At 36.8% G+C, this 25,006-nt stretch overlaps 1 protein-coding gene across 3 annotated transcripts in view; it reads left to right on the top strand.

The window, feature by feature from the left end:
- nos1 (nitric oxide synthase 1 (neuronal)) overlaps nt 1-25,006 on the top strand; it is a 110,665-nt gene that overhangs the window by 6,098 nt on the left and 79,561 nt on the right. For 2 of the 3 annotated variants that reach the window (XM_069933133.1, XM_069933135.1), the window contains exons 2-6: nt 17,530-17,632; nt 18,521-18,658; nt 18,767-18,912; nt 20,726-20,888; nt 24,385-24,476. In XM_069933133.1, the coding sequence (XP_069789234.1) occupies nt 17,534-17,632; nt 18,521-18,658; nt 18,767-18,912; nt 20,726-20,888; nt 24,385-24,476 (638 nt within the window). In that variant the 5' untranslated portion in view covers nt 17,530-17,533. Of the gene's footprint in view, nt 1-1,047; nt 1,091-17,529; nt 17,633-18,520; nt 18,659-18,766; nt 18,913-20,725; nt 20,889-24,384; nt 24,477-25,006 lie in introns of all 3 variants that reach the window. The other variant, XM_069933134.1, reaches the window with a different exon arrangement.

Genomic DNA, 25,006 nt, shown 5'->3' with positions numbered 1-25,006 from the left:
CTGATCCAATTCACCTTATTATCATCTAGGTCATTTATATAGCTAACAAACAATAATGGTCCCCACACAGATCCCTGAGGCACACCACTCGACACAGACCTCCAGTCTGAGAAGCAACAATCCACCACCACTCTGATTTCTTCTACTGGTTTGCAATCTCTCTATGTATACCTGGTGTCCTAACCTTCTGAACCAACCTCTCATGTGGAATCTTGTCAAAGGCCTTGCTAAAGTCCATATAAACAACATCCACAGCCTTTCCTTCATCAACCTTCTTGTTAACTTCCTCAAAAAACTCTACAAGATTTATTAAGCATGACCTACCATGCATATATCCTTGCTGACTGTACTTAATCAGCTGATGATGGTCCAAAAATCTATATATTCTATCTCAGAAATCCTTCAAATAATTTACATACTACTGATGTCAGGTTCACTGGCCTACAATTGCCTGATTTACTTTTGGAGCCTTTCTTAAACAACAGGACAGCATTCTCCGTTACCTCCCTTGTGACTAAGGACATTTTGAATATATCTGCTAAGTAATTTCAGCACTTAAAAACTGAAGATAAAAAATATAAGTGATATCTCTGCCCCAATGACAGTGAAATGTGGCAATGAAATCACACTGGAGCTTACTACCACAATTGAAATTAATGGAACATCATTAGTTAATGATCATCCCTGTTCTAACAACACTGATGACTGGATGATAAATAGAAAAACTGAGAATGATGAACTTTTTAAAGAAGATGGACCTGTGCTAAATCTTCTTTCTAAAAAGCAGTAAGATGCTAGAGAAACATGATTCCAGATGGACATGTGTGGAAAATATTTAAACATTGCCATTTGTTTTTCTACTTCTTGGCTCCTGTTATAGAAACATTCGGTAAAATGCATATTATCTGACGCTAATGGAAAAATGTGCACAAACAAGGTTAGATTTTTGGGTTGGGTACAATTTTCTCATTATTGTAGGTATGATATGAATTTTCTTGATTCCCGCGCATTTCTGCAAAATCAGTTCTCAACTCTTTTTCTCTGCAGACACTCCAGAAACATCATCTGCCATTCACCGAGAAAGAACAAGGTTAATTTTCATCATAATTTTATTCAGTTGTCATAACTCTTATCTTTTATTATGCTCAATTTATGCATTGTAATTTAAAATCTGAATTGGATGGACTTGTAAATCTATCTGAGTTTAACATTATCCAATAAATTTTAATAAAGAGAGCTTTGTGTTTTGCTGTGAAGAAGCATGTTTTTCTTTATAAAGCCTACACTTTATACTATATCAACTATCTTTGCCACATTGGCATAAGTCAAACAAATGGTTTTTTGCTGTGTAATCTATGACATTAATAAATATAGTAAAAAATTGAAGGCACTGAACATATCTTCATAGGATCACACTTGTTGTTTCCTGAGAATTTGTGGCCTCAAGTTTTATCCTGAACGTTGTTTTGTACATCTAAACTGCTCAATGATTCCCCTTCATTTCCATACCTTCTCGGTTCAGCTAATAATTTCATTTAAGAGGTGAGCATCTTCAATATTTTGAAAAGGAAAAGGTGTCAAACAGATTACCTTTGGTTCCTTGGAACTGAAAGGCTCATTCAGCACTCTCTGCAAGAGTTTAATTTCTCGGGGGCATGGCCATGAGAAGGTCTGAGACAGACGTGTTTTGATCGAGCTCTTCATGAAGAGTATCAAAAAGACGGTTAAAATTTTAAAATTAAATATTTTTGGCTAAAAACTGGACAAAACAACTACTAAGAAACCAAGGCAGATGAGAACAAAGAATAACAAAATTTCTACTCAGCCAGGAACATCGAGCAAAAGCCCGAAAGGGAGCAGTGCAAGAATGGCCTCGGCCATCGGACCTGGCAGAGCTGGGGAGTTGGAACAAGAGCTAAGTATTGTCCTGGAGAAAATGGAAAACTTGAGCAACTGATTTGCTGGCATCAAAAATGTAATGAGAGAAATGACTGAAAGGATGACTGAAATTAAAGAAATTGTTGAAAAGACTTAACTGAAAGAATGACCCAAGAAGAAATAGACTTGGTAAAAACACAAGATAAGCTAAAATCTTTGGAGGAAGATGTAAAGCAGTGGGAGTCGGACAGACAAGGTCTGCTGGACAAGATCGACCATATGGAGAATTTTAGCAGATGAAATAATGTCTGAACTATTGGACCAAAAGAAGGAATCGAGCAGGGGTGTCAAACTCAAATTCACGGAGGACCAAAATTAAAAACTTGGACTAAGTCGAGGGCCAAACTAAATATTTATTGAAAATTTTCAACAACATCTGCATGTTTTCTCTTCTTTCAACATATGTAATGTTAAACTTTTTCTTATTAAAATATATGTTTAACAATAGTTTTGGATAAACTCTTTCATTGTCATTGGCCCATTTTCTTTAGCATTCTGAAACCGTGCACATGACGAGTCAATGAGGGATGATTAAAGCAGTGGTCTTCAAACTTTTTCTTTCCACCCACAGACCACCTTAAGCAATCCCTTACTAATCACAGAGCACCAATGGCACAGGGACGCAAGTGGAAAGAAAAAGGTTGAGAACTGTTGTATTGTGGTAACTCCACATCTGAGTAGGTTAATTGTTAGGCAAGTGGTCAGAGAAGGACCCCCCCCCACCCCAAGAAAGGCTTAAATCACAGGAACAAAATAAGCTTCTGTCTCACTGCTCCCAATCTTACACACAGTCCTGATCTGGAATGTGGGGTCGCAGCTCCACATTCACCCAAGTTCAGGTGCTGTCTGTGTGGAGTTTGTACGCTCTCCCCTTGTCTTGGACCAACAGGTCGGTCGCCTGATAAAGGCACCCGAACCCCCCGTTGAAACGCCGGCATCCGAGGCAGTGGAGGAATTGGCTGAGAAGAGCACGTTGCTCCCACCCCCCTCCCATGGTTGGAGAGGGATTAAACTGCGATCTCACGGCGCCGGGCTCGTCTCCAACAAAAGGAGCAGGAGGCAGGGTCCGCTGCGCACGGAGCAAGGGGGAAGGCATCACCAATGAGACATTCGGTCCAGCGTCGCCGCTGAAGCGCAGACCCAGCAAGGATGGTCCCCAACTCCAGCCGCGTCTGTGTGTCCAGGAGCCGGGTGGGCTGAGTGCGGCGCTCCAATCCACGGGATTCGGGACTCTGAGATCCCTCCACACCTCCGGCGTCTTCATTTTCACCTTCAGTGTGCATACGCTATACTGGCACGGCGGCCAGCGGGCCAACTCTAATATATATTTAATATGATCTTGCAGGCCAAATATAATTATATCGCGGGCCAAATTTGGCCCGCGGGCCAGAGTTTGACATGTCTGGAATCGAGGGAAGATATCTCATGAACTTTGAAGCATGGATCCCGCGAGTGCTAGGAGAAGACAGATTCAGAGAAAAACTGCATATTGAAAGGGCTCACCGGACCCTCGGACCCAAGAGAGCTGGCAATCTAGGTCCTGATAAGGCTTTTGAGTTACCGGGAATGGGAAACAATTCTGGGAGCAGCATATGAATACTTTAAGGAAAATAATTGTCTGCCTTAGACTGACCATGAAAAAGTGCTATTTTTCCAAGATTTTAGACCTGCTTTGATTAAGCAAAAGAAGGAGTTTGAGGATGTAAAAAGACACCTGAGTTCCAAAAATTTGAAATATTCAATGATATAACCCACGACTCTGATGGTCAAAGTAGCAAAAGGTAATCAACGATTTTTCAAGACTAAATGAGGTGGAAGACTTTCTGCGAGGTTTATGAAAAGGCTAAGGTTGTAAAAGAGGATGACTAAGTAAAAATATGGGACTAAGTAAAAATTGTATTTTTTTAAAAGTTGTGTTTATTGTTGAAAAAAGTAAATTTTATTGAATTGTTCATGGAGAGCTCAGAAAAGAGAGAAAACTGGAAAAAGCACCAAGGTGGAGACTCCATTCTATGGGGGAGAATGGCACCTGGAGAGGAGTATCTATAAAAGATGGCGCTAAAAGGAGTGGTTCTTCTTCCTTGAGAGATCCCATGGGCTTTTTTCGCTGGCTTTCAGGATTTCTTGTTTACGCCATCATCAGGGCAGGGACATTCTATGTTTTTTGAAGGGGAAAGATCTCTATCATTTAAACAATCAATTGTCAAGCATTATTTGTTTAAAAAATCAATGTGGATGGAACGTTAAAATGTATTAGTCTTAATATTAATGGGATAAACTGGAAGGTAAAAAGGAGGTGTGTCTTGGCATACCAAAAAAAAATTAAAGGCAGATATAGTCTTTCTACAGGAAATGCATCTTACTAAATTGAAAAATGCTAAATTAAAAAGAGGATGGGTGGGACAAGTAATATCGTCTTCTGTTGGCTCAAAAGCAAGAGGAGTAGTGATTCTAATTAACAAAAATTTGCCAATAATAATGGAAGGGTCACCGACTGACCAAGCCAGAAGATTTGTAATGGCGCATTGTAAAATTTATGCAGAATCATGGACGTTTATGAACATCTATGCACCAAATTATGATGATGAAATCTTTATGAAAGATATCTTTTTAAAAACAGTAGAGGGAGTAAAGGAGACTTCAATTTCTGTCTAGATCTAAAACTGGATAAATTAGCCAGAACAGTGACAAGGGCAAAAGCTGCAAAAATTACACCATCATTTATGAAGGATTTAAATGTGATTGTTACATGGAGACAGCTTAACCCCATAGAAAGAGACTATTCATTCTATTCAAGGGTACATGATTCACATACAAGGATTGCTTTGTTTTTAATGTCTGTGCAGTTAAAAAGTAGAGTGGTAAAAATGGAATATTGGTGAGGCCAATATATATAACAGTACATCATCAACAAATAAACTAATTTTATGTTCAATTAACTTTATTATAATAGTGAAAAAACAAGAAAGTGTTTATAGATGGTGTCTCAATATCACACTATTAGAAAGGAAGGACTTTTGTGAGTTTATTAAGAGACAGATAGAACTATTCTGTGAAACTAACCTTCCTCTTCTGATAATAGCTTCTTGATATACAAAAAAAATCTTAAGAGAGAATATGCTACTGAGCTGGATTGTCTAGAGAAAGATATAACGAAATTGGAAAAAGAATATCAACGAACAGGGTCACAAGAAAAATATAGACTATTGAAAATTTTAAAAAACTGAAATACAATACATTTCAAACATATAGAATGGAAAAAATACATTAAAAATTACAAAAATATGAATTAGGAGAATGGGTGTATAAAGTTTTATCTTGGGAGATACAGCAGAGGATTCATCTAGAATGATAAATGCAATAAAAACAGAGGCCATAAGACCTATATCACTTCTCAATGCTGATTTCAAAATATTGGCAAAGGTACTAGCTAATAGACTGTGAGACTATCTACCAAAATTAATACATACAGATCAGGTGGGATTTGTCAAAAGAAGGCATTCTACAAATAGCCTAATTGGTATAGGCAGAAATTTTTATCATAAGCCACAAGCTAAAATTATAACTAACAATCAGATGTCAGCAGTTTTTCCCTTGAGTAGATTGAGTAGACAAGGGTGTTCTCAGTCTCTGGCACTTTTTATCTGAGCTATTGAACCACTGGTAGAGATTATAAGGAGAGGTACAGACATTGAGGGCTTCAAAGTTGGACAGAAAGAACATAAAATTAGTTTATTTGTTGATGATGTGCTGTTATATATATCTGACCCAGCTGAATCCTTGATGAAATTACAAACAACATTGGAAAAATATGAAAGAATACCAGGTTATAAAATAAATATGGAGAAGAGTGTGTTAATGCCATTGAAAAATGTTAATTATGAAAGATATCAAAAAGATCATAGCTTTAAATGGAAGATAGATGGAATCAAATATTTAGATATAATGACAGATAATAATTTGCAGAACTTGTATAAATTTAATTACACTCTTTTAGGAAAAAAAAGAGAAAGATTTATAAAAATGGAAAGACCTGCCAATCACTTTAGTTGGAAGAGTAAATTGTATTAAATTGAAGGAGATGCCAAGATTACAGAATCTTTTTCAATTGTTGCCTATTACACTACCTAAATATTTCTTTAAATTTATTGAATAATTATATAATGCAATTCCTACAGAATAGTAAAGTGTTGAGAATTTCATTGGAAAAGCTGATATGGGATTATAAATTGGGAGGATTTAGACCTCTGAACTTTAAGAAATACTATTTATCAGCACAAGGAGGATTTTTATCATTTTTTTTTTGAAAAATACAGTCCCCCTTCTTGGACCAGAATAGGATTAAATTGAATAGAAGAAGAAACAGCAAAAGATTTTATTTATAAGTAGAATGCTGTTAATAACAAAAAAGATGGACAATCCTATATTAATACATATGATTAAAATATGACAAGAAATAAATGAATATATTGGAAAAATATTGTATTCATGGTATGATAAAGGAATAAGATATATTGATGATTGCTATGTGGAGGGATCGCTTATGTCTTTTGAACAATTAAGAAATAAATATAGAGTAGCTAATGGGACTTTATTTTGTTTTCTCCGGCTAAGATTGTTCCTAAGAGAAAGATAGGGACCAAGTTTGTGAAATGGAATTAGTGAAATGGAACAAAAGATTTGACTGGGGAATACACCTAAATTTATAACTAAAATGTTCTATGCTCTCCAGAATTAAAGTACGAACCAAGGTTTACAGAGATCGAGAGAGAGATGGGAATCAGATCTAGGTGTTGCAATAATGGAAAGATGATGGTCTGATTGGTGTTTGGATAGCATGATAACAATTATAAAGGCAAGATACGGATTAGTGCAATATAATTTTTTACACCACAGAAGTTGCATAAATCAAAGTCTGAAATATCAGAGATGTTTTTGAGATGTGGAATAGAAATAGGAAAGTTTGTACATGCTATGTATAGTAACAAGGGATACCTTCAAGGGTGACCTGGAGCTTTATCTTTTGGAAAACTTCATTGAAATAAGTAATAAAGTAACTAAATTCCAAATTTCATTTGTTAAAATAGCCTTAGCAGTGGCCAAGAAATGTATTGCAATTATTTGGAAATCTGACTCCCCTCTACATATAGCATGATGGGCTGCTGAGATGAATTGTTGCATATCTATGGAAAAAAATACATACAACTTAAAGAATAAATATGACATATTTATTAAGATATGGCAGCCATATTTGGATCATTTAGGTGCCTAAATGTAATTATAAATATAATAAAAAGGATAATAATAAATGCTGCTAAAGTATAAATGCAAGTGACTTCCCCATATAGAATTTTTGATGATCAACAAAAGCCACTTTTCCACTGGCACCTTGTTCCAGGAATTAACTGGGACAGGGGCCAATGTAAAAAAATACACTGTCATCACACTGGCATCAAATGACGTCATTTCACGTCGGGGAATAACTACCTTGACCCCTATTTATATCCTCAGCATTTGCTGAGGCTGGCATGCTAATAAAACCAGTGAAAAGTCACCTGTTTCCAGTTGAAGATAGAACACTCCGATCCCCGGAGATGAGTTATGTCCCAGTTTCCACCGGTGGCCCAGTGGAAACGGCACAAAGGGCTTCCTATCTTGGGACAATGTACAGCCAATTAACTGGGATGCCAGTGGAAAAGGAATTATAAATGTGAGCCTTGATGGTGTGTCGATTTATAATGTGAAGGGGAGAAGTTGTTTTGTTTGTTTTTTGTAAAGAAAAAGGTATATATATATAGGAGAGTTTTCTATGTATATTTATAAAGAAAAACAAATATAAAAATTTAAAAATAGTTTAATTTCTCCCACATTGTGGTTTGTAATAAATTCCCTTTCTGATCTTGTTAAACAGAGGAGTTAACAACTTTTTAAAACACAGTTCACAGGCATTTCATTTGAAGGCATTGAGTTTTGTGCAGTCATAGTTCCAGGTTATATTTCTGTGTGAAAGATATGGCTGTCAACTAAATATAATTTACAAATGTATCACATAGAAAGTTATATCTGAGATAGTAAAAATGCATAGAACAAACTATTACATATTTTTGTAACTTTGCTCTATATTCTGCATGTTATTTACCGAGGAGAAGGAACTAATTCAATATATGCCTGGCTTTTGAAGGGGAGTCAGTTCTCTTTTTTGAATGGCTCATTTAGGTTTTGTTTTAACAAAGTAAACATTTTAAAAAGTTATTTTAAGAATATTAGTGACAAAATCATGGGAAAGCAATCTGTTGCTTTAAAAGAAATTGGTGCGGACTAAACAGAATGTTGTTAAACAAGAGAATCTGCAAATGCTGGACTTGAGGGCAATGCACAAACATACTGGAGAAATTCAGCAGGTCAGACAGAATCCATAGGAATCCTGGGCCCATCGTCATGAATAAGAGAAAAGGCAGGCAGACTCCTGAGTAAAAAGGAGAGGAGGAAGAGGGGAAAGGAAGGAGCACAGGCTAACAGTAAGAGGTAATACGTGGATATAGGTGGGAGGGCAGCAGGGAATTAAACTGAGAAGAGAGAAGAGGGCTAAAATGAGGTAACTGATAGGAGATGGAAAGGAAGGGGTGGGGAGCTAGAAGAAAGGTGACAGAGTGGTAGGGAGAAAGAGAGAGACATGGGGGAGAGGTTTAATGGAAATTGGAGTAGTCAATCCTAATATCATCTGGCTTGAGACTTCAAAGGGGGAATGTGAAGTGTTCCTCAAATTTTCTCCAGCTTATTTACTTATTGCACTGAACAGAATGTTATCATCCAGCATACAGTAACTCCTCTCCTGGTCTAAATTGCCATGAAGATCAGGCTGTAAGTCAGTTTTGTCCTTGCTTCTTCTCATGCTAATTTCAGCCCTTTCCCAGACCTGTTAGCCTGTACATATGTGAATGCTACATCAAGGTTTCAATATCACAAATGGACAAGATTAAAGTTCCTTTATTGTCATGTAATAAAACAGGTGTATTACACAAAACTTGTTTTTGCCTGCTGTAAGGCAGACAGATTCACCATTAGCAGAAAATGCCAGGCGTCTCTTGCAGCCAGAGAAAGGGAAGCAAAAGAGAGTCCCTTCTGAGTCACTGAGTGTCCGTGGATTCACCTCCAATGCTCCCGCAGCCTCTGGAGCCACACAGACTTCAGTTCAAACCATCAGCATTCCGAACTCCAGATCTGTACCTCCGACACAATCAGGAAGTGACCGCCATCATCCTGGTCACAGTGTACATTCCGCCCCAGGCAAACATCAGGCTGGCAGTGGAGGGACTGAGCTCTGTGATTAACAGCCACAAGGTAGCACATCCTGATGCCTTCCCGATCATAATGGGAGACTTCAATCAGGCCAACTTGAAGAAGTCACTGACAAACTATGACTAACACATCACACACGAGAACAGGGGAGCCAACACACTCGACCACTGCTACACCACCATGAAGAATGCCTACCGGGCCATACCACGACCGCACTTCAACAAGTCTGATCACCTGGCTGTACTTCTGCTCCCGGCATACAAGCAGAAATTGAGGACTACAGCACCGATGGAGGTGGATGAGCACCTGCAGGACTGGTTTGAACCGGTGGACTGGAACATATTCAAGAACTCATTCATAGACATGAATGAATATGCAACAGGTGTCACCGACTTCATCAAGACCTGCATGGACGAGTGTGTGCCCACGTGCACATACCGGGTGTTTCCCAATCAGAAACCTTGGATGAATCAGAGAATTCACAACCTGCCGATGAAAGTTTTAAGGCCAGAGATGTAGATCTCTTCAAGACGTCCAGGTACGACCTGCAGAAGGCCATCTCTGAAGCAAAGTGGCAATTCTGGAGAAAGCTGGAGACAGAAACAGATACACGACAGCTATGGCAGGGAGCACAGGCCATTACAACCTCCAAAGCGAAGTCAAATACAATAGATGGCTGTAATACTTCATAACATGATGAGCTGAACATCTTCTATGCCTGTTTTGAGAAGAAGAACCAAACAGTGCCTACTAGAATCCCTGCAAAGACTGAGGACCCTGGGATATCTGTCTCTAAGGACGACGTCAGAATATAATTCAGGAGGGTGAACTGTCGCAAGACATCAAGCCCTGACGGTGCATCTGGCAGGGTACTGAAATTCTGCACCAACCAACTAGTCGGAGTGTTCACAGGCATTTTTGACCTCTCATTGCTGCAGTCAGAGGATTCCACCAGCTTCAAAAGGGCATCAATATCCCAGTGCTAACATCTGTTGTGATAAAATGCTTTGAAAGGCTGGTCATGGCCAGAATTAACACAGACCTAAGCAAAGATCTGGGCCTACTGCAATTTGCCTATCATCATAATTGCGCCACAGCTGATACAATATCACTGGCTCTTCTCTCAGATCTTGATTTCCTTCAAAACTGCACAACATGGATCTTGAAAAGTTTTGATGCAGCTCCTCCTGTTATCTTGGCAACACAGAGCTGGCAAAGTTTCACCTTGAGGTCATCCAGCTACTCAGGAGCTTCTCCTTCTTCTTTCCGCACAGATCATGAGCCTTAATTTTTGCCATTTTCTCGGGGCAAGACAAGGGCCTCAAAATTTGAATGTTTGCTACTGGAGCTGGGATTCTGAGTATTTGTACATTTCCTGCTCCCTTTAAACTCACAGGGTTCACCTGCATAGACAGAGGACTGATTAAAGTTCTTAGGAGTCACTATCTCAGAGGATCTTTCCTGGAGCCAACACACCAATGGCATCATGAAGAAAATGCTTCAGTGCCTCTACTTCCTCAGGAGTTTGCGGAGGTTTGGAGTGACATCAGGAACCCTGGCAAACTTCTACAGATGTGCAGTGGAAAGTGTGGACTGGTATGGGGACACCAATACTCCTGAGCATAAACCCCTGCAAAAGGTAGTGAGCACAGCCTAGGACATCACAGGCAAAACCCTCCCCACTATCGAGAACATCTTCATGGAAATCTGCTGTCAGAGAAGAGCAGCAATCATCAAGGATCCAAACCACCCTTGTCCGACAAGGGATAAAGGACAACTCAGGAGGGGAAGGGGAGATTGGGGATAAAGAAGATAGAAATAGGAGAATAAGGAAAATGTTGGATGTTGTAGGAATGTTGTCTGGTAAAGAGTTGAAAATAAGAAAACAGAAATGGAAAAGGAGGAAAGGTAATGATGAAAAAACGGAAAGAGAAGATAAACAAAATATAAAATGGCTACGCTGAACTATATGACTTTAAATATTAATGGAATACATAACCAAATTAAAAGGAAGAAACTACTAAATTTACTGAAAAAGGAAAAAATAGATATAGCATTTGTCCAAGAAACGCACTTAACTGAATTGGAGCACAAGAAATTAAAGAGAGATTGGGTAGGACATGTAACAGCAGCATCGTATAATTCAAAGGCAAGAGGAGTGGCTATATTAATTAGCAAAAATGTGCCATTTAAAATAGAAGAGGAAATAATAGATCCAGCAGGGAGATATGTTATGATAAAATGTCAGATATATTCGGAGCTTTGGAATCTACTTAATATATATTCACCTAACGAAGAAGATCAAAAGTTTATGCAAGATATCTTTTTGAAGGTAGCTAATACGCAAGGGAACATACTAATAGGAGGGGATTTCAATCTGAATTTGGATCCAAATATGGATAAAACGGGGAAAAAAATTAACAGGAAGAACAAAGTAACCAAATTTATAATTAAATCAATGCAAGAAATGAAACTTGTGGACATATGGAGGAAACAAAACCCAAAAGAAAAGGAATACTCATACTACTCGACTAGACATAAAACATACTCAAGAATAGACCTATTTTTGTTATCAGCTAGTATGCAGGATAGAGTAAGAAAAACAGAATATAAAGCGAGAATGCTATCGGACCATTCACCCTTAATACTGACAGTAATGCTAGAGGACATCCCTCCAAGAATGTATAGATGGAGATTAAACCCCATGCTACTTAAAAGACAGGATTTTAGAGAATTTATTGAAAAACAATTAAAAATGTACTTTGAAGTAAATACGGAATCAGTGGAAGATAGGTTTATACTATGGGACGCAATGAAAGCATTCATTAGAGGACAAATAATAAGTTATGCAACCAAGATGAAGAAGGACTATAATCAGGAAACAGAGCAGTTGGAAAGGGAAATAGTAAACATAGAAAAAAAATTAGCAATAAAGGAAGATACAACCAAAAGAAGAGAATTGGCAGATAAAAAAATAAAATAAGAAACATTACAAACATATAAGGTGGAGAAGAATATAATGAAGACAAAACAGAAATATTATGAACGAGGTGAAAAAACACACAAAATCTTAGCATGGCAGCTTAAGACAGAGCAAACTAAGAAAATGGTAGTGGCAACAAGGAAAAAAGACAAACAAATTACATATAATCCAAAAGAAATTAAGGAAAACTTCAGAGAATTCTATGAACAATTATACCGAACTGAAAACGAAGGGAAAGAAGGGAAAATAGATGAATTTTTGACTAAAATTGAACTACCAAAACTACAAATAGAGGAACAAAATAAATTAACAGAACCATTTGGAACAGTAGAAATACAAGAGATAATAAAAAAATTACCAAATAATAAGACACCAGGAGAGGATGGACTCCCAATAGAATTCTACAAAACATTTAAAGATCTATTAATACCGCCCCTCCTGGATGTAATCAACCAGATTGATGAGACACAAAACTTACCAGATTCATGTAAAACAGCAATAATTACAGTGATACTAAAACAAGGGAAAGATCCACTCTCACCAGCGTCATATAGACCAATATCTCTGCTAAACACAGATTATAAGATAATAGCTAAGCTATTAGCAAACAGATTAGCAGAACAGGTACCGAAAATGGTAAATTTAGACCAAACTGGATTTATCAAAAAAAGACGCACAACAGACAATATTTGTAAATTTATTAACTTAATTCATGCAGTAGAAGGAAATAAAGCACCGGCAGTAGCAGTTGCTTTAGACGCAGAGAAGGCCTTCGACAGAGTAGAATGGAATTACTTGTTCAAAGTATTGCAAAAATTCAGTTTACCGGAGAAGTATATTAATTGGATTAAAGCATTATATAAGGGACCGTTAGCGAAAGTGACAGTAAATGGACATGTATCAAAGCAATTTAACTTAAGCAGGTCAACGCGGCAGGGATGCCCACTATCACCATTATTGTTTGCGCTAGCTATAGAACCACTAGCAGAATCGATAAGAATAGATAATAATATAAAAGGAATAAAAATAAAAGACAGGGAATATAAAATCAGTCTATTTGCGGATGATGTGATAGTGTACTTAACAGAACCAGAACTATCAATAAAAGAACTATATAAGAAATTGAAGGAATATGGAGAAGTGTCGGGATACAAGATAAACATAAATAAAAGTGAAGCAATGCCTATGAATAACGCGGATTTCTCAAAATTTAAGAAGGAATCCCCATTCAGATGGCAAATGCAGGCAATAAGATACCTAGGTGTACAAATAAACAAAAATCTAGGCCAATTATATAAACTCAATTACAATCCACTAATGAAAAAATTACAGGACGATTTAGAGCATTGGAAAGAGCTACCACTAACACTGATAGGAAGGATAAACTGTATTAAAATGAACATTTTTCCAAGGATACTATACTTATTTCAGGCATTGCCAATACAACTGACAGAAAAATTCTTCAAAGAGTTAAAGAAAATAATAAGGACATTTTTATGGAGAGGGGGGAAACCAAGGATAGCACTAGATAAATTAACAGAATGGTATAAACAAGGAGGCTTACAATTGCCAAACTTCAAAAATTACTATAGAGCCGCACAATTAAGGTACCTATCAGATTTTTATCAAACAAGGGAAAAACCAGACTGGACGAAATTAGAATTAGATAAAATAGGGGAAAAGATACCTGAACACATATTATATAAATGGGACGAAAAATTGGTACAACATAGAACTTCTCCAGTATTACACCATCTCCTTAATATATGGAAGAAGATTCATGTAGAAAGAAATAAAACAAATTATCAATTACCAAAGCTAATATTGACGCAAAATAAGCTACTCCCTTTTACAATAGACAACTTTTCCTTTAGAAAATGGGAAAAAAAAGGGATTAAAAGAATAGAAAATTGTTTTTCAGGAAGTAGATTCTTATCCTTTGAACAAATGAGAGATAAGTACAATATAACTGGAGATACAGCGCTGGCATATTACCAACTGAGATCCTACTTGAAAGATAAATTAGGAAGCAATTTGAGTTTACCAGAGGGAAGTAACCTTGAATATGTGATTACAGATACAATGTTAATCAAAAGATTTATAACAAATATGTATATTAAACTGCAAGAAAAGGAGAATGAGGAAACAAATGGTAAAACTAAACAAAAATGGGAACAAGATTTAAATATAAAGATAAAAAAGGAAACATGGGAGAAATTATGTTCTGGAACGATGAGAAATACAATAAATACGAGGCTGCGTATGATACAATATAATTGGTTACACAGACTATACATTACACCCCAAAAGTTAAATAAATGGGACCCAACAGTATCTGATAGACGTTTTCGATGTAAAAAAAGAAAGGGGAACAACAATTCATGCAATCTGGACATGTGAGAGAGTAGAAAAATTTTGGGATGATCTCAATCAGATATTAAATAAAATAACAGAAAACAATATACCAAAGAATCCAGAGATCTTTCTCCTAAGTAACATAAAAAATAAAGAATTTGGAATTGACTTGGAAGATGCACAAAAAAGATTTGTTAAGATAGCCCTAGCCGTAGTAAAAAAATGTATTATGTCAACCTGGAAATTGGAAGATAATTTGAAAATACAACAATGGTATATAGAAATGAATAAATGTATTCCATTAGAAAAAATAACATATAGTTTAAGAAATAATATTGAAATATTCGATCAAGTATGGGAGCCTTACATTAAATACAATAGCGAAAACCTCCCGGGGACAAACATTACCTAAGTTGATGGAAGGAGAAGGAAAGAAAAGAATGGACTCTGTAGAATTTCTGGTGTATTTTTGTTGAATGACAACATTGTCTGACTGAATTAATGCAACCTAGATTGTATACCTAAAATGGATGAGAGGAGGGGGGGGGGTGGGGGGGTGGCTTGGGAGGAGGGAGGTGGGGGGGGAGAAAAAGTCACTGTAAATGTGTGAAAAAGAAAAAGTGTATATCATGGCTATTGTGATTTATGGTGTGAAAAATAAAAAATTAAAAAAAAAAGGATCCAAACCACCCAGCACATGCTCTTTTCTCACTGCTGCCATCAGGAAAGAGGTACAGTTGCCACAAGACTCGCACCACCAGGTTCAGGAACAGCTAGTACCCTTCCATCATCAGACTCCTCAATGACAAACTTATCAGGGACTAACTTAAGGACTCTTACTGGTGTACTTTATTGATTTCCTTTGCTCTCCCTCTCTGGCACAGTTTGTTTGCATTCGTTATCTGTATTCAGTTCTTTTGATTGTTTACATGTTCATGCTGTGTGTAGTTAATTTTTGCACAGTTTGTTTATACTCATTCTCTGTTTACAGTTCTTTATTTGTTTACATGTATAAGCTGTAGATAATTTTTTTTGCACTATCAATAAGTGGTAATTCTGCCTTGTCCTCAGAAAAAAATCTGAGTTGTATATGATATCATGTATGTACTCTGACAATAAATCTGAATTCTTAAATCTGAAAAACCCTTTAACCTCTGGCCATTTAATAATGTATACTCTGAACTGGGTCCGCAGGTAAACTACAGTACAATCACCAGTATGAACCAGATGGTGGATCGGTATAAAACCGGTCCTGTAGTATGTGCGCTTGTTAGTAGTCCCTCAAAACAGGAATACCAAGTCCAAAGGGTTAATTGACTGAAACATTTCGGGTAAACAGCTTATTTTTGAGTTAAGTTAGGCTATTCTTAATCAGTGGGGTTCCGCAGGAATTAGTGGTGGGGCTCCAGCGATTTACAATTTACATTGTTTACAGATGAATGATTTGAATGGAATGCCTGATGCAAAAAGGTATGGTGGAAAGCAAATTGTGAAAAGGATGTAAAAAGCCTGGGGAGAGGAGAGTGTGGACTGGGGGAAATAAGATTGATGTGGGAAAGAGAATGAGGTGAAGAAACACGTGCCTTGAAGCATTATGTTGATTTGATGGTACGATAAATATAGAGAAAGACGTGTCATGATTGTGTTACCTGTATATTTTTGAATGAAATGTCTTTCTGAAATTACTTCAACGATTTACCTAATGATGGGCCTGCTCTTTAGCCATTATATTTTCTTTTTGTGACTGCCCGTTTGTCATGATCTATATGATCAGTGCCACGAATAAACCTGCTCTCAGCTGCATTGCCCCATTGAGAGTTTCTCGCTAAAAGCAATAAGCCAAGACGGAAAGCAAAGCATAATAAATTGTGAGGAAGAACCTAAATCTCGTTGAGCCAAGCTGACAGACACTGCCGCTTCAGTTGGCCTTGGAAACATGCGTGCACTTGGCCAAATGAGAGGCCTGTGACAAGCTGATTGTCTGGTGTCTGCATTCTTCATTGAGTCCTGGAGTGGAGCATGTATGTGCTGGCGAGAAGTGGCAGCCACATTTTGCATTAAGTTTCCAGGCTTATAGCAGGATAACCTGGATTGGTACCCATATTGAAACATGTTCTTTTTTTTTGTTTCATGCTCATGTTTTAATTGTTTCTATTTTAAGTACTCTTGATTTCATTTATTCTAAATTCTGAGACATTCCTTTTGTGATATTTTAGTTTTGGCTGGTGGTCAAAGATTGTTGGAGCCTTCTGGGATGGTGCATTAGGGTCTAAACCCGAAACCCATTGACTGAACACAGCTCTGCCTCAAGGGAAATCTTTTGGTTGCAGAGAGTCAGAATATAGGGTTCCCATGGGAGGGAAGTGCCAGTGTATGGCTGGGTACCATAGGCCCCAAATATGCCCAACATGGGAGTGAAGTGGTAGTATGTGGCTGAGTACCATGGGTCCCAAATCTGCCCAAAGTGGGAGGGAGGTGTCGGTGTACGGCTGGGTACCATGGGTCCCAAATCTGCCCAACATGGGAGGGAGGTGCCGGTGTATGGCTGGGTACCATGGGTCCCAAATCTGCCCAACATGGTTCAGCTCGTTAAAAGTCCAGTCTCATCAATTAGCTTTTAAAAAGACACATAAATTTGTTCTACGACAACAAAATTATTTATGATCACTTATAGCAATAGATTGGGTGGCATATATATGAAATGACGTGATTTATTTGACAGTATTATCAAGTGTGTTAGTGAATTTTAAAAATTATTCAAACATATATTCAAGTATACACCACTGTTATACATCAATTTGAAAATTGATCTTGATCAGCAACAGGTAATCAGTAGTTCAGTAACAGCTGTGTTTTATACAATACTCCATTTCCAATATTCTCTTAAAGCAGTGATGAAACTTGGTATAAGACATTTTTATCACTGAACTAATAAAATTAATATTCATATATAGGAGCATGGCGAACCTAAACCAACAGTGCCTGAATCTTCAGAGTGAGAATGACAAAGTCGTTATTGACCTGCCCACAGTGCTTCCTAATCCACATTCAGAACAGGTAAATGAATTCAACCCAGCTTTTACTGTCAGACTAACTTTACAGGTCATGTATGATTGTTTATCAGTTACCATTACATTGATTAATTCTAAGAAATGCTGGTCCAGTTTACTCCCTGGTCAGTGATGATTCCTGGTGAATCATCACCACTCCGTGATAGTGGAGAGGGAGTTGGAGGTGTTAATGCCGATGAAAATAAGTGATAGGTGGTTGAACTCTCACTAGTCGCAGATGATCAGTCCTGGCGGGTGTGTTGCTTGAATATTACTTGAAAATCTTCAGTCCATGTCTAAAGTTGTCTTAGTCTTGCCGTCTGCAGCCAAGTGCTAATTCATTTGCTGAGGAGATACAGCCTGAATTGAACATTCTGCAAAAAAGTGAACTTCCTTGCAACAGACCTTATGCCTGAAGGAAGGTCATTGATGAAATAATGCTTGGTCTGAGCGATGTCCTAGATGTGAGAATAATCGACTTCCAATGTCCACAACCATCTACCATTGTGGGAGGTGTGGCTGCAGTTGAGTGCAATACACAAATGTGCTGAAGAAACTCAGCAAGTCACACAGAATCCATAGGAAGTAGAAAGTGATCAGTGTTTTGGGCCTGAGCCCTTCGACCAGCACATTTTTCTAATTTGCTACATTATTGTATTCTGATGTATAAATTCCTCAATCTTGAAGGGTATTAGAAATAAAGCCTTTATCCCTCCTGTCTAATCTAGATTTGAAGTTTGTCATTGCAGTGGAAAACATTGACTTATTTAACTCAGCTAACTAGACCTTCTTATTTTAAAATATTTATCCATACATCTGCATTGACTCCTTATTGAAAAATGTTACTTTGCACTTGTGATAGTTCCGTTTAAAATACTGATTCCATTTATTTCAGGTAATGCCACATAAGGAAGTGTCATCGACAAAGCATTTGGCAAATGACAGTCCATCCAGATCTCCCCATTTTATTAAGATAAAGAACTGGGAAACGGGCTCAGTTTTAACTGATACATTGCACCTGAACTCTTGTGTGGTAAGGTTACAATCTTTGAGATTCAAATTGTAGCCTCTGCAGGCAACTTTTGAGCATTTGAGTGCAGTGTTATACCTTTCTGGAATTCAATTTGTCCTGTGCTTCCAGGCAACTGGATGTAAAGAACAGATGTGCATGGGATCAATCATGATGCCAAGTGAACATGTGAGAAAACCAAGTGAAGCCCGATCAAAAGAGAAGCTTATTCCTCTGGCATCAGACTTTTTTAACCAATATTATACATCCATCAAAAGGTAATTATTCATTTTACTCCCACTTCACATACAAGCTTCTACATAATTTCTGAATTAAAATTCAATGATTGTAATTAATCATTGAATGACTACAGCACCAAAGGAGGACATTCAGCCCATCAGATTTGTGCTGCCTCTCTGCCAGTGCAACTTCTTCTTTACAGAGGTGTCCTCATATATTTATCCCCTTTTCTATGGAAACCCAAATGGAAATGGTTTCCACCACATCTGCCAGTAGTTCATTCCAGATCCCAACCACTGCCAAGAGGAAAAACTTTACTTCATGTTTGTTAATCTTCTTCTCCTTTATCTTGTAGCTGTGACCCCTGACCACCAATGGGAGCAGCATCCCACATCCACAGACCACCATTTGGGGTCGATAATAGTTCAGACCTGTTTCCAGAACACCAATGTTTCGTTTCGTTCTGGTGGGAACATTTTTTGAGAATTTTTTTTATTATTGTAAAAACTTGCAACCTTGTTTTTTTTTGCATTATTTTCTTATTACATCAGTCATCGTTGTCTCTGCTAAGTTGCCGAAGACCACCTGTAACAAACCAATGGATTACCAATAGTTTGTGGAGCACAGTCTAAAACCTTCATCATTTTACATCCTTCCATCAAATTTCCCCTTTGCTTTCTTTTCTCTGAATAAAACAATTCCATCCATTTTAATCAGTCCTTAAAGATATTAAGTATATGAGGTAAACTTTGCTTGAAAATTATAATGCATTTACACCTCAATCAAATTAAGTCACACCATTTTATTATGCGGTGTGTATCACTGTGGTAAATTTGCACTATGCAATTATATTTTGCTAACCTTCCAGGGAAATTTGTATGATGAAATAAACACTCAAAAAATTGAGCTTGAGTACAACAGAAGGATTTTTTTTTTTGTTGCAGAAAACGGCTGGACAAACTCAGTATTTTTTTGTAACATCCTGAGGCCAAATCCAAACTAAATAGATTTAACGAAAGCCTCTTCACTTCTTGATGAATGATAGAACCTTAGTGATATTAAAATGTGATTGATTAACCCATTTCCCTGTGATACATAGGATATCCTATGGAGTTTTTAGCATTTAAATTTATGAAAAAAATTATTAAATTTAGGCATAAAGCACTGCAACAGGCCAATTTGGCCCTACAACTCTGTGCTGTCCAATTTACACCTCATTAACCTACACCCTGGTGCATTTTCAAACAGTGGGAGGAAACCAGAGCCCCCAAAGAAAACCCATGTAGACATGGGGAGAATGTACAGACTTCCTCAGACAGCATGGGATTCAAACCCAGATCTGGTCCCAATCACTGACGCTACGCCGCCCATTTAAAATTTTTAAATGTGATTTTCTTTTCAGAAATCCATGAATTACATTAGGTAGAAAACAGAAATGGCACATTTGTGTAAAGTATATATTAAGGGAAAGGGAGGTGGAAATATTACTTTCTTATAAAAGTTTAGATTGTAGTTCAGCTATGTTAACACAACTGAAGTAATTTAGGAGTCAGATACTGAGAAATCTTCAGTTCACCAATCCCAGAATTCCTCACTTGGGTGATAATGGTATCAAAATGAAAACTTCATAATATCCTAACTGGGGATATCAAAGTGTGATTGGTTTCTACATTGAGACAGCTGCTCCATTTCTGAAGTCAACAGTGTGAGTTCACTATGAAAAATTACTTGAGCTCTTGGATAGTTGCTTTAATTTGACAACAGAAGCTTTTGGGCATGGAAATGTACATTCTTTTTAAACCTAGTGCTAGTTACAACAAAGATTTTTTTTTAAACTTTGTTTTGGAACAGGCATGGATCAAAGGCTCACATCCAAAGGATGGAGGAGGTGACCAAGGAGATTGAAACAACTGGCACTTACCAACTTAAAGACACTGAGCTAATTTATGGAGCCAAGCATGCCTGGAGGAATGCTGCCCGCTGTATTGGGAGAATCCAGTGGTCTAAATTACAGGTTGAAATTCACTCATGGTGCTGTGATAATATTCATTAAATAGTGCTGTCACATGTCAGGTTTTGCACATGTGGTACGTTATTAGCCAGAATCAGACACACACAAGGTAAAGACTGTACAACAGGCTTTAATCCACAAAGACTTCCATAGAGCCAGGCTAGCTGTAGCTGCAGTAACTCTGAGTGAGGCTTTGGGAGGCCAGCGCAGGCTTATATCCCGGAGGGTGATTGGCACCCGACTGGGTGGGGCTTGATCCATTCAGGCCGACTGATTGACAGCCGGCCAGGTGTTGTCCTGTCCCCTTACACTCCTGCAGGTACAGAGGTTGCCCCCTGCAGTAGGCTGGTGGTACACTCCTGCAGGTACAGATGTTAACCCCTGCAGTAGGCCGGTGGTGTACCCCCACACTGACTAAAGAAATGTCAATTCAAAAACCTTTCACAGACTTATTTTTTATTTGAATATTTTATTTAAAAATTTTCCATACATGTAATTAACAAACAATTAATATAAAACAATAAGAATTTAAATTTGAGAGAATTTCAATCATTACATGATGGTTATCACCTCTCCCCTTCCCTTCTATACCTTCCCTCCCTAAACCCACCATCCCAAAGAAATGTATATATAAAAAAGGATATATAGTAATATAAAGAAAAATAGCTTCATGGTCACTGTAATACATTTTCTTGCCCCCGCTAATGCTATTTTAACATTTGATATATTGATAGTTTCAACTTGGGTCTTGTTCCTTCTATATTTCCAAATAGAAAAAAATCTGGGTTTTATGGAAATACAATGCCTGCAACTTGTTCTAAAAAATTCCCTAAGTCCAACCAAAAAGGCTTTACCTTGGGATATGACCAAGTTGGATGCAAGAAAGTTCCCATCTCCTCACCACATCTAAACATTGATCTGATAAATCCAATTTCATTCTATTCATTTTTTGTGGTGTCAAATATAGCTGATGTAAAAAAATTATATTAAACTAATCTATATCTTACATTAATAGTATTTGTCATATAGTCTCAACATAGATCTTACCATCTTTGCTCATCATTTGTAATATTCAAATCCAGTTCCCACCTCTGTCTAGATAGAGACTCCATATTTAGTAGTTCCTATTTGTAATAAAAGGTACATTGCAGAAGTAAATGTCTTAGTATTTTCCCTCCTAATAAGAGTTTCCACCTTACTGCAAGTAGGTAATAGCATCACTGGACCTAACTTTTCCTTCAAATATCCTCTCAATTGAAAGTAACAAAAAAGAGTATTATTAGTTATTCCATATTTCTTCCTCAGTTGTTCAAATGACATCAATTTACCTTGTTCATAAAAATCTTCAATATTTTTAATGCCTTTTCAAAACCAAATATTTAAAAATTCAGAAAAAGTACAAGATAGTTTTGAAACAGAACCATCTTGGGCGATTTACTTCCTTTTGTTCCAATTTTGTCATTTATCTTGTTCCAAACAGTAATCAAGTGTTTCAACAATGGTGTTTCCTTAACACCGATTTTGAATCCCATTTGTGTATAAATTCCTCTGCTAATTTCTCTCCTATTTTGTCCAATTCTATTTTAACCCCATGCCAGTTTTTCTGCTCCTTCAAAATAAAAGAGAAATCTCATTTGAGCTGCTTGATAATAATTCTTAAAGTCAGGAAGTTGTAGGTCTCCTAATTCATATTTCCATGTTAATCTTTCTATAGAAGCTCTTGACATTTTACCTTTCCAAAGAAATATCCTTACATAATTATTTCATTCTTAACAAGACTTTTGAGGTAATAATATAGTAAGGTTTGAAAATTATTGGGAATATATTAATCTTAGCACAGTTAACCCTTCCTACTAGCATTACAGGTAAAATCATCCATTTTTTCAAATCAACCTTTTGAGTAATGATAAATAAAGGCAATTTATATAAATTTATAAAATTATTATCTACACAAATCCATAAATATTTTAATTCCATCTCTTGGCACTTAAATTGAGTATTTCTTTGACAATTACTCTAATCTCCTTCCGTAAGGGACATAATTTCACTTTTGTCCCAATTTGTTTTATAACCAGAAATCATACTATATTCCTCCAATTTAATGTAATTTTTGCAAGGATAGCTCCAGTTCTATCAAACATATTAGAATATATATGTTCTAAAATATATTAGAATATTATCTACAAATAGACTAATTTTATGCTCTTCTTGACCAACTCTAAATCCTTTAATTTCCAAATCATGCCTAATTGCTTCTGGTAGTTGCTCTATAGCTAATATAAGCAAATCTGGAGATAAGGGACATCTTTGTCTAATGGATCTCATCAGTTGGAATTGTGCATATAATTGTCACTACTTTAGCTTTGAGTTCATTGTAGCCAATTGAAACCAATTTATAAAAATCTGACCAAATCCAAATGTATTCAATTCAGTAAACAAGAAGTCCCACTCCAATCTATCAAATGCTTTTTCTGCATCTAAAGCCACTGCAACACTTAAATCTTCTATTTTTTTGTGCAAAATGTATAATACTAATTAATTTAGCCATATTGTCAGCTGAATGACTCTTTTTTTACAAAGTCTGTATGATCTATACTTACTAATTTAAGTAATAATTTAGTCATTCTATTCACCAATATTTTAATCTTTTACAAACTTGACAAAGAATGTTCCAAATTCAAATTCACAAGCGGGCATCCTCATTGAGTAACAGTTTTATTTTTATGATTTTTAATCTTCATTTATAGTGTATATACCACTTACCTAAACAATTATCTTATGTTAAATAGTTCTGAATCTAAATGGACAATTAATGCTTCAGCTTGCTGAAACTGCAAGTGATGAATTTGTCCTCTAAGGGTCTGCAAGATGCATGTAAGGGGAAGAACCCCCAAGCTACAATTTTCAACATTAATTCATCAAAGATCCCTGGAATGCAATGAATATATCTATACTGTTTTACAATGATCCATTCTACTAACCATATTTCTAATTTTCTAATTAACCATAATTTTAATTAATTTTTACTGAGAAATTTTTATGATAATTACATATCAAAACATTAAATAAGACCAACTTATTCATTCTTGAGAACCACCAGGATTTGAAAAAGATAGAGAAAATATTGAGGCAAGTTCTACAATATTAAGATGATGTTGAGTCTCTCCACAAGATAATAACCAAACTTTTTAAAATATTGATAAACCTATGGATGATATTTCATAAATATATTCAATGGAAATGGGAACTGAACCTGTAATCATTTCTACATGCACTTTAATTTGAACTGTAAGGAAGTTAAAATGAACCAAACCTTCAGTTTCCCCAGCATTAGGAAACACCCCACAAACTGCTATGAATGCTTCTTACTGTACATCAGGTAACTTGCTGTCATAGAGCTGGACTTATGGAAGAAAATAGATAAATTATCAAAAAAATAGAGGACAGTGTCTGGCTGGCTATCCTTTTGCAGGGTTGTTAATTGTTGTGATGTTTGCAGGTTTTTGATGCACGTGACTGTTCCACTGCTCATGGCATGTTCAATTATATTTGCAACCACATCAAGTATGCAACCAACAAGGGAAATATCAGGTTGGTGACCTGTTAACATTATCAAGGAGCATTTGCATGGATAGGGAACTGCTCAGACCCACAAAGATTGAGCTTGTTCATGCTGTTCACTTGTCTATAACTCTACTATACTGAGATAGCTTATTCAAGGCTTTAGCTCCTACACAATGCAACACAGCCATAGATGTATTGGGTTTTTTTTAAATTTAGACATACAGGACAGTAGCAGGCCATTCCGGCCCATGAGCTCATGCCACCCAATTGACCTAGAACTCCAGTACATTTTGAAGGGTGGGAGAAAACAGAGCACCTAGAGAAAACCCATACAAACATGGAGAGAACATAGAAACTCATTGGCACTGTAACAGAATTGCACTAACTGCCACGTTAACCGTGCCACCCTAATGAAACAAGAGTGCCTTTGAAGCATTCTGTTGATTTGATAGGGCAATGTATGTCGAGAAAGATGTACCGATTGTATTGCTTTTGTATTTTGTAATGGATTAAATATATTTCTGAAATTAAAAATATATGTAGGGTAGGCAGCCAAC

The sequence above is a fragment of the Narcine bancroftii genome, chromosome 4 (assembly GCF_036971445.1).
Source record: "Narcine bancroftii isolate sNarBan1 chromosome 4, sNarBan1.hap1, whole genome shotgun sequence".
Classification (NCBI taxonomy): domain Eukaryota; kingdom Metazoa; phylum Chordata; class Chondrichthyes; order Torpediniformes; family Narcinidae; genus Narcine; species Narcine bancroftii.
This window is presented reverse-complemented; position numbering and strand designations above follow the sequence as displayed.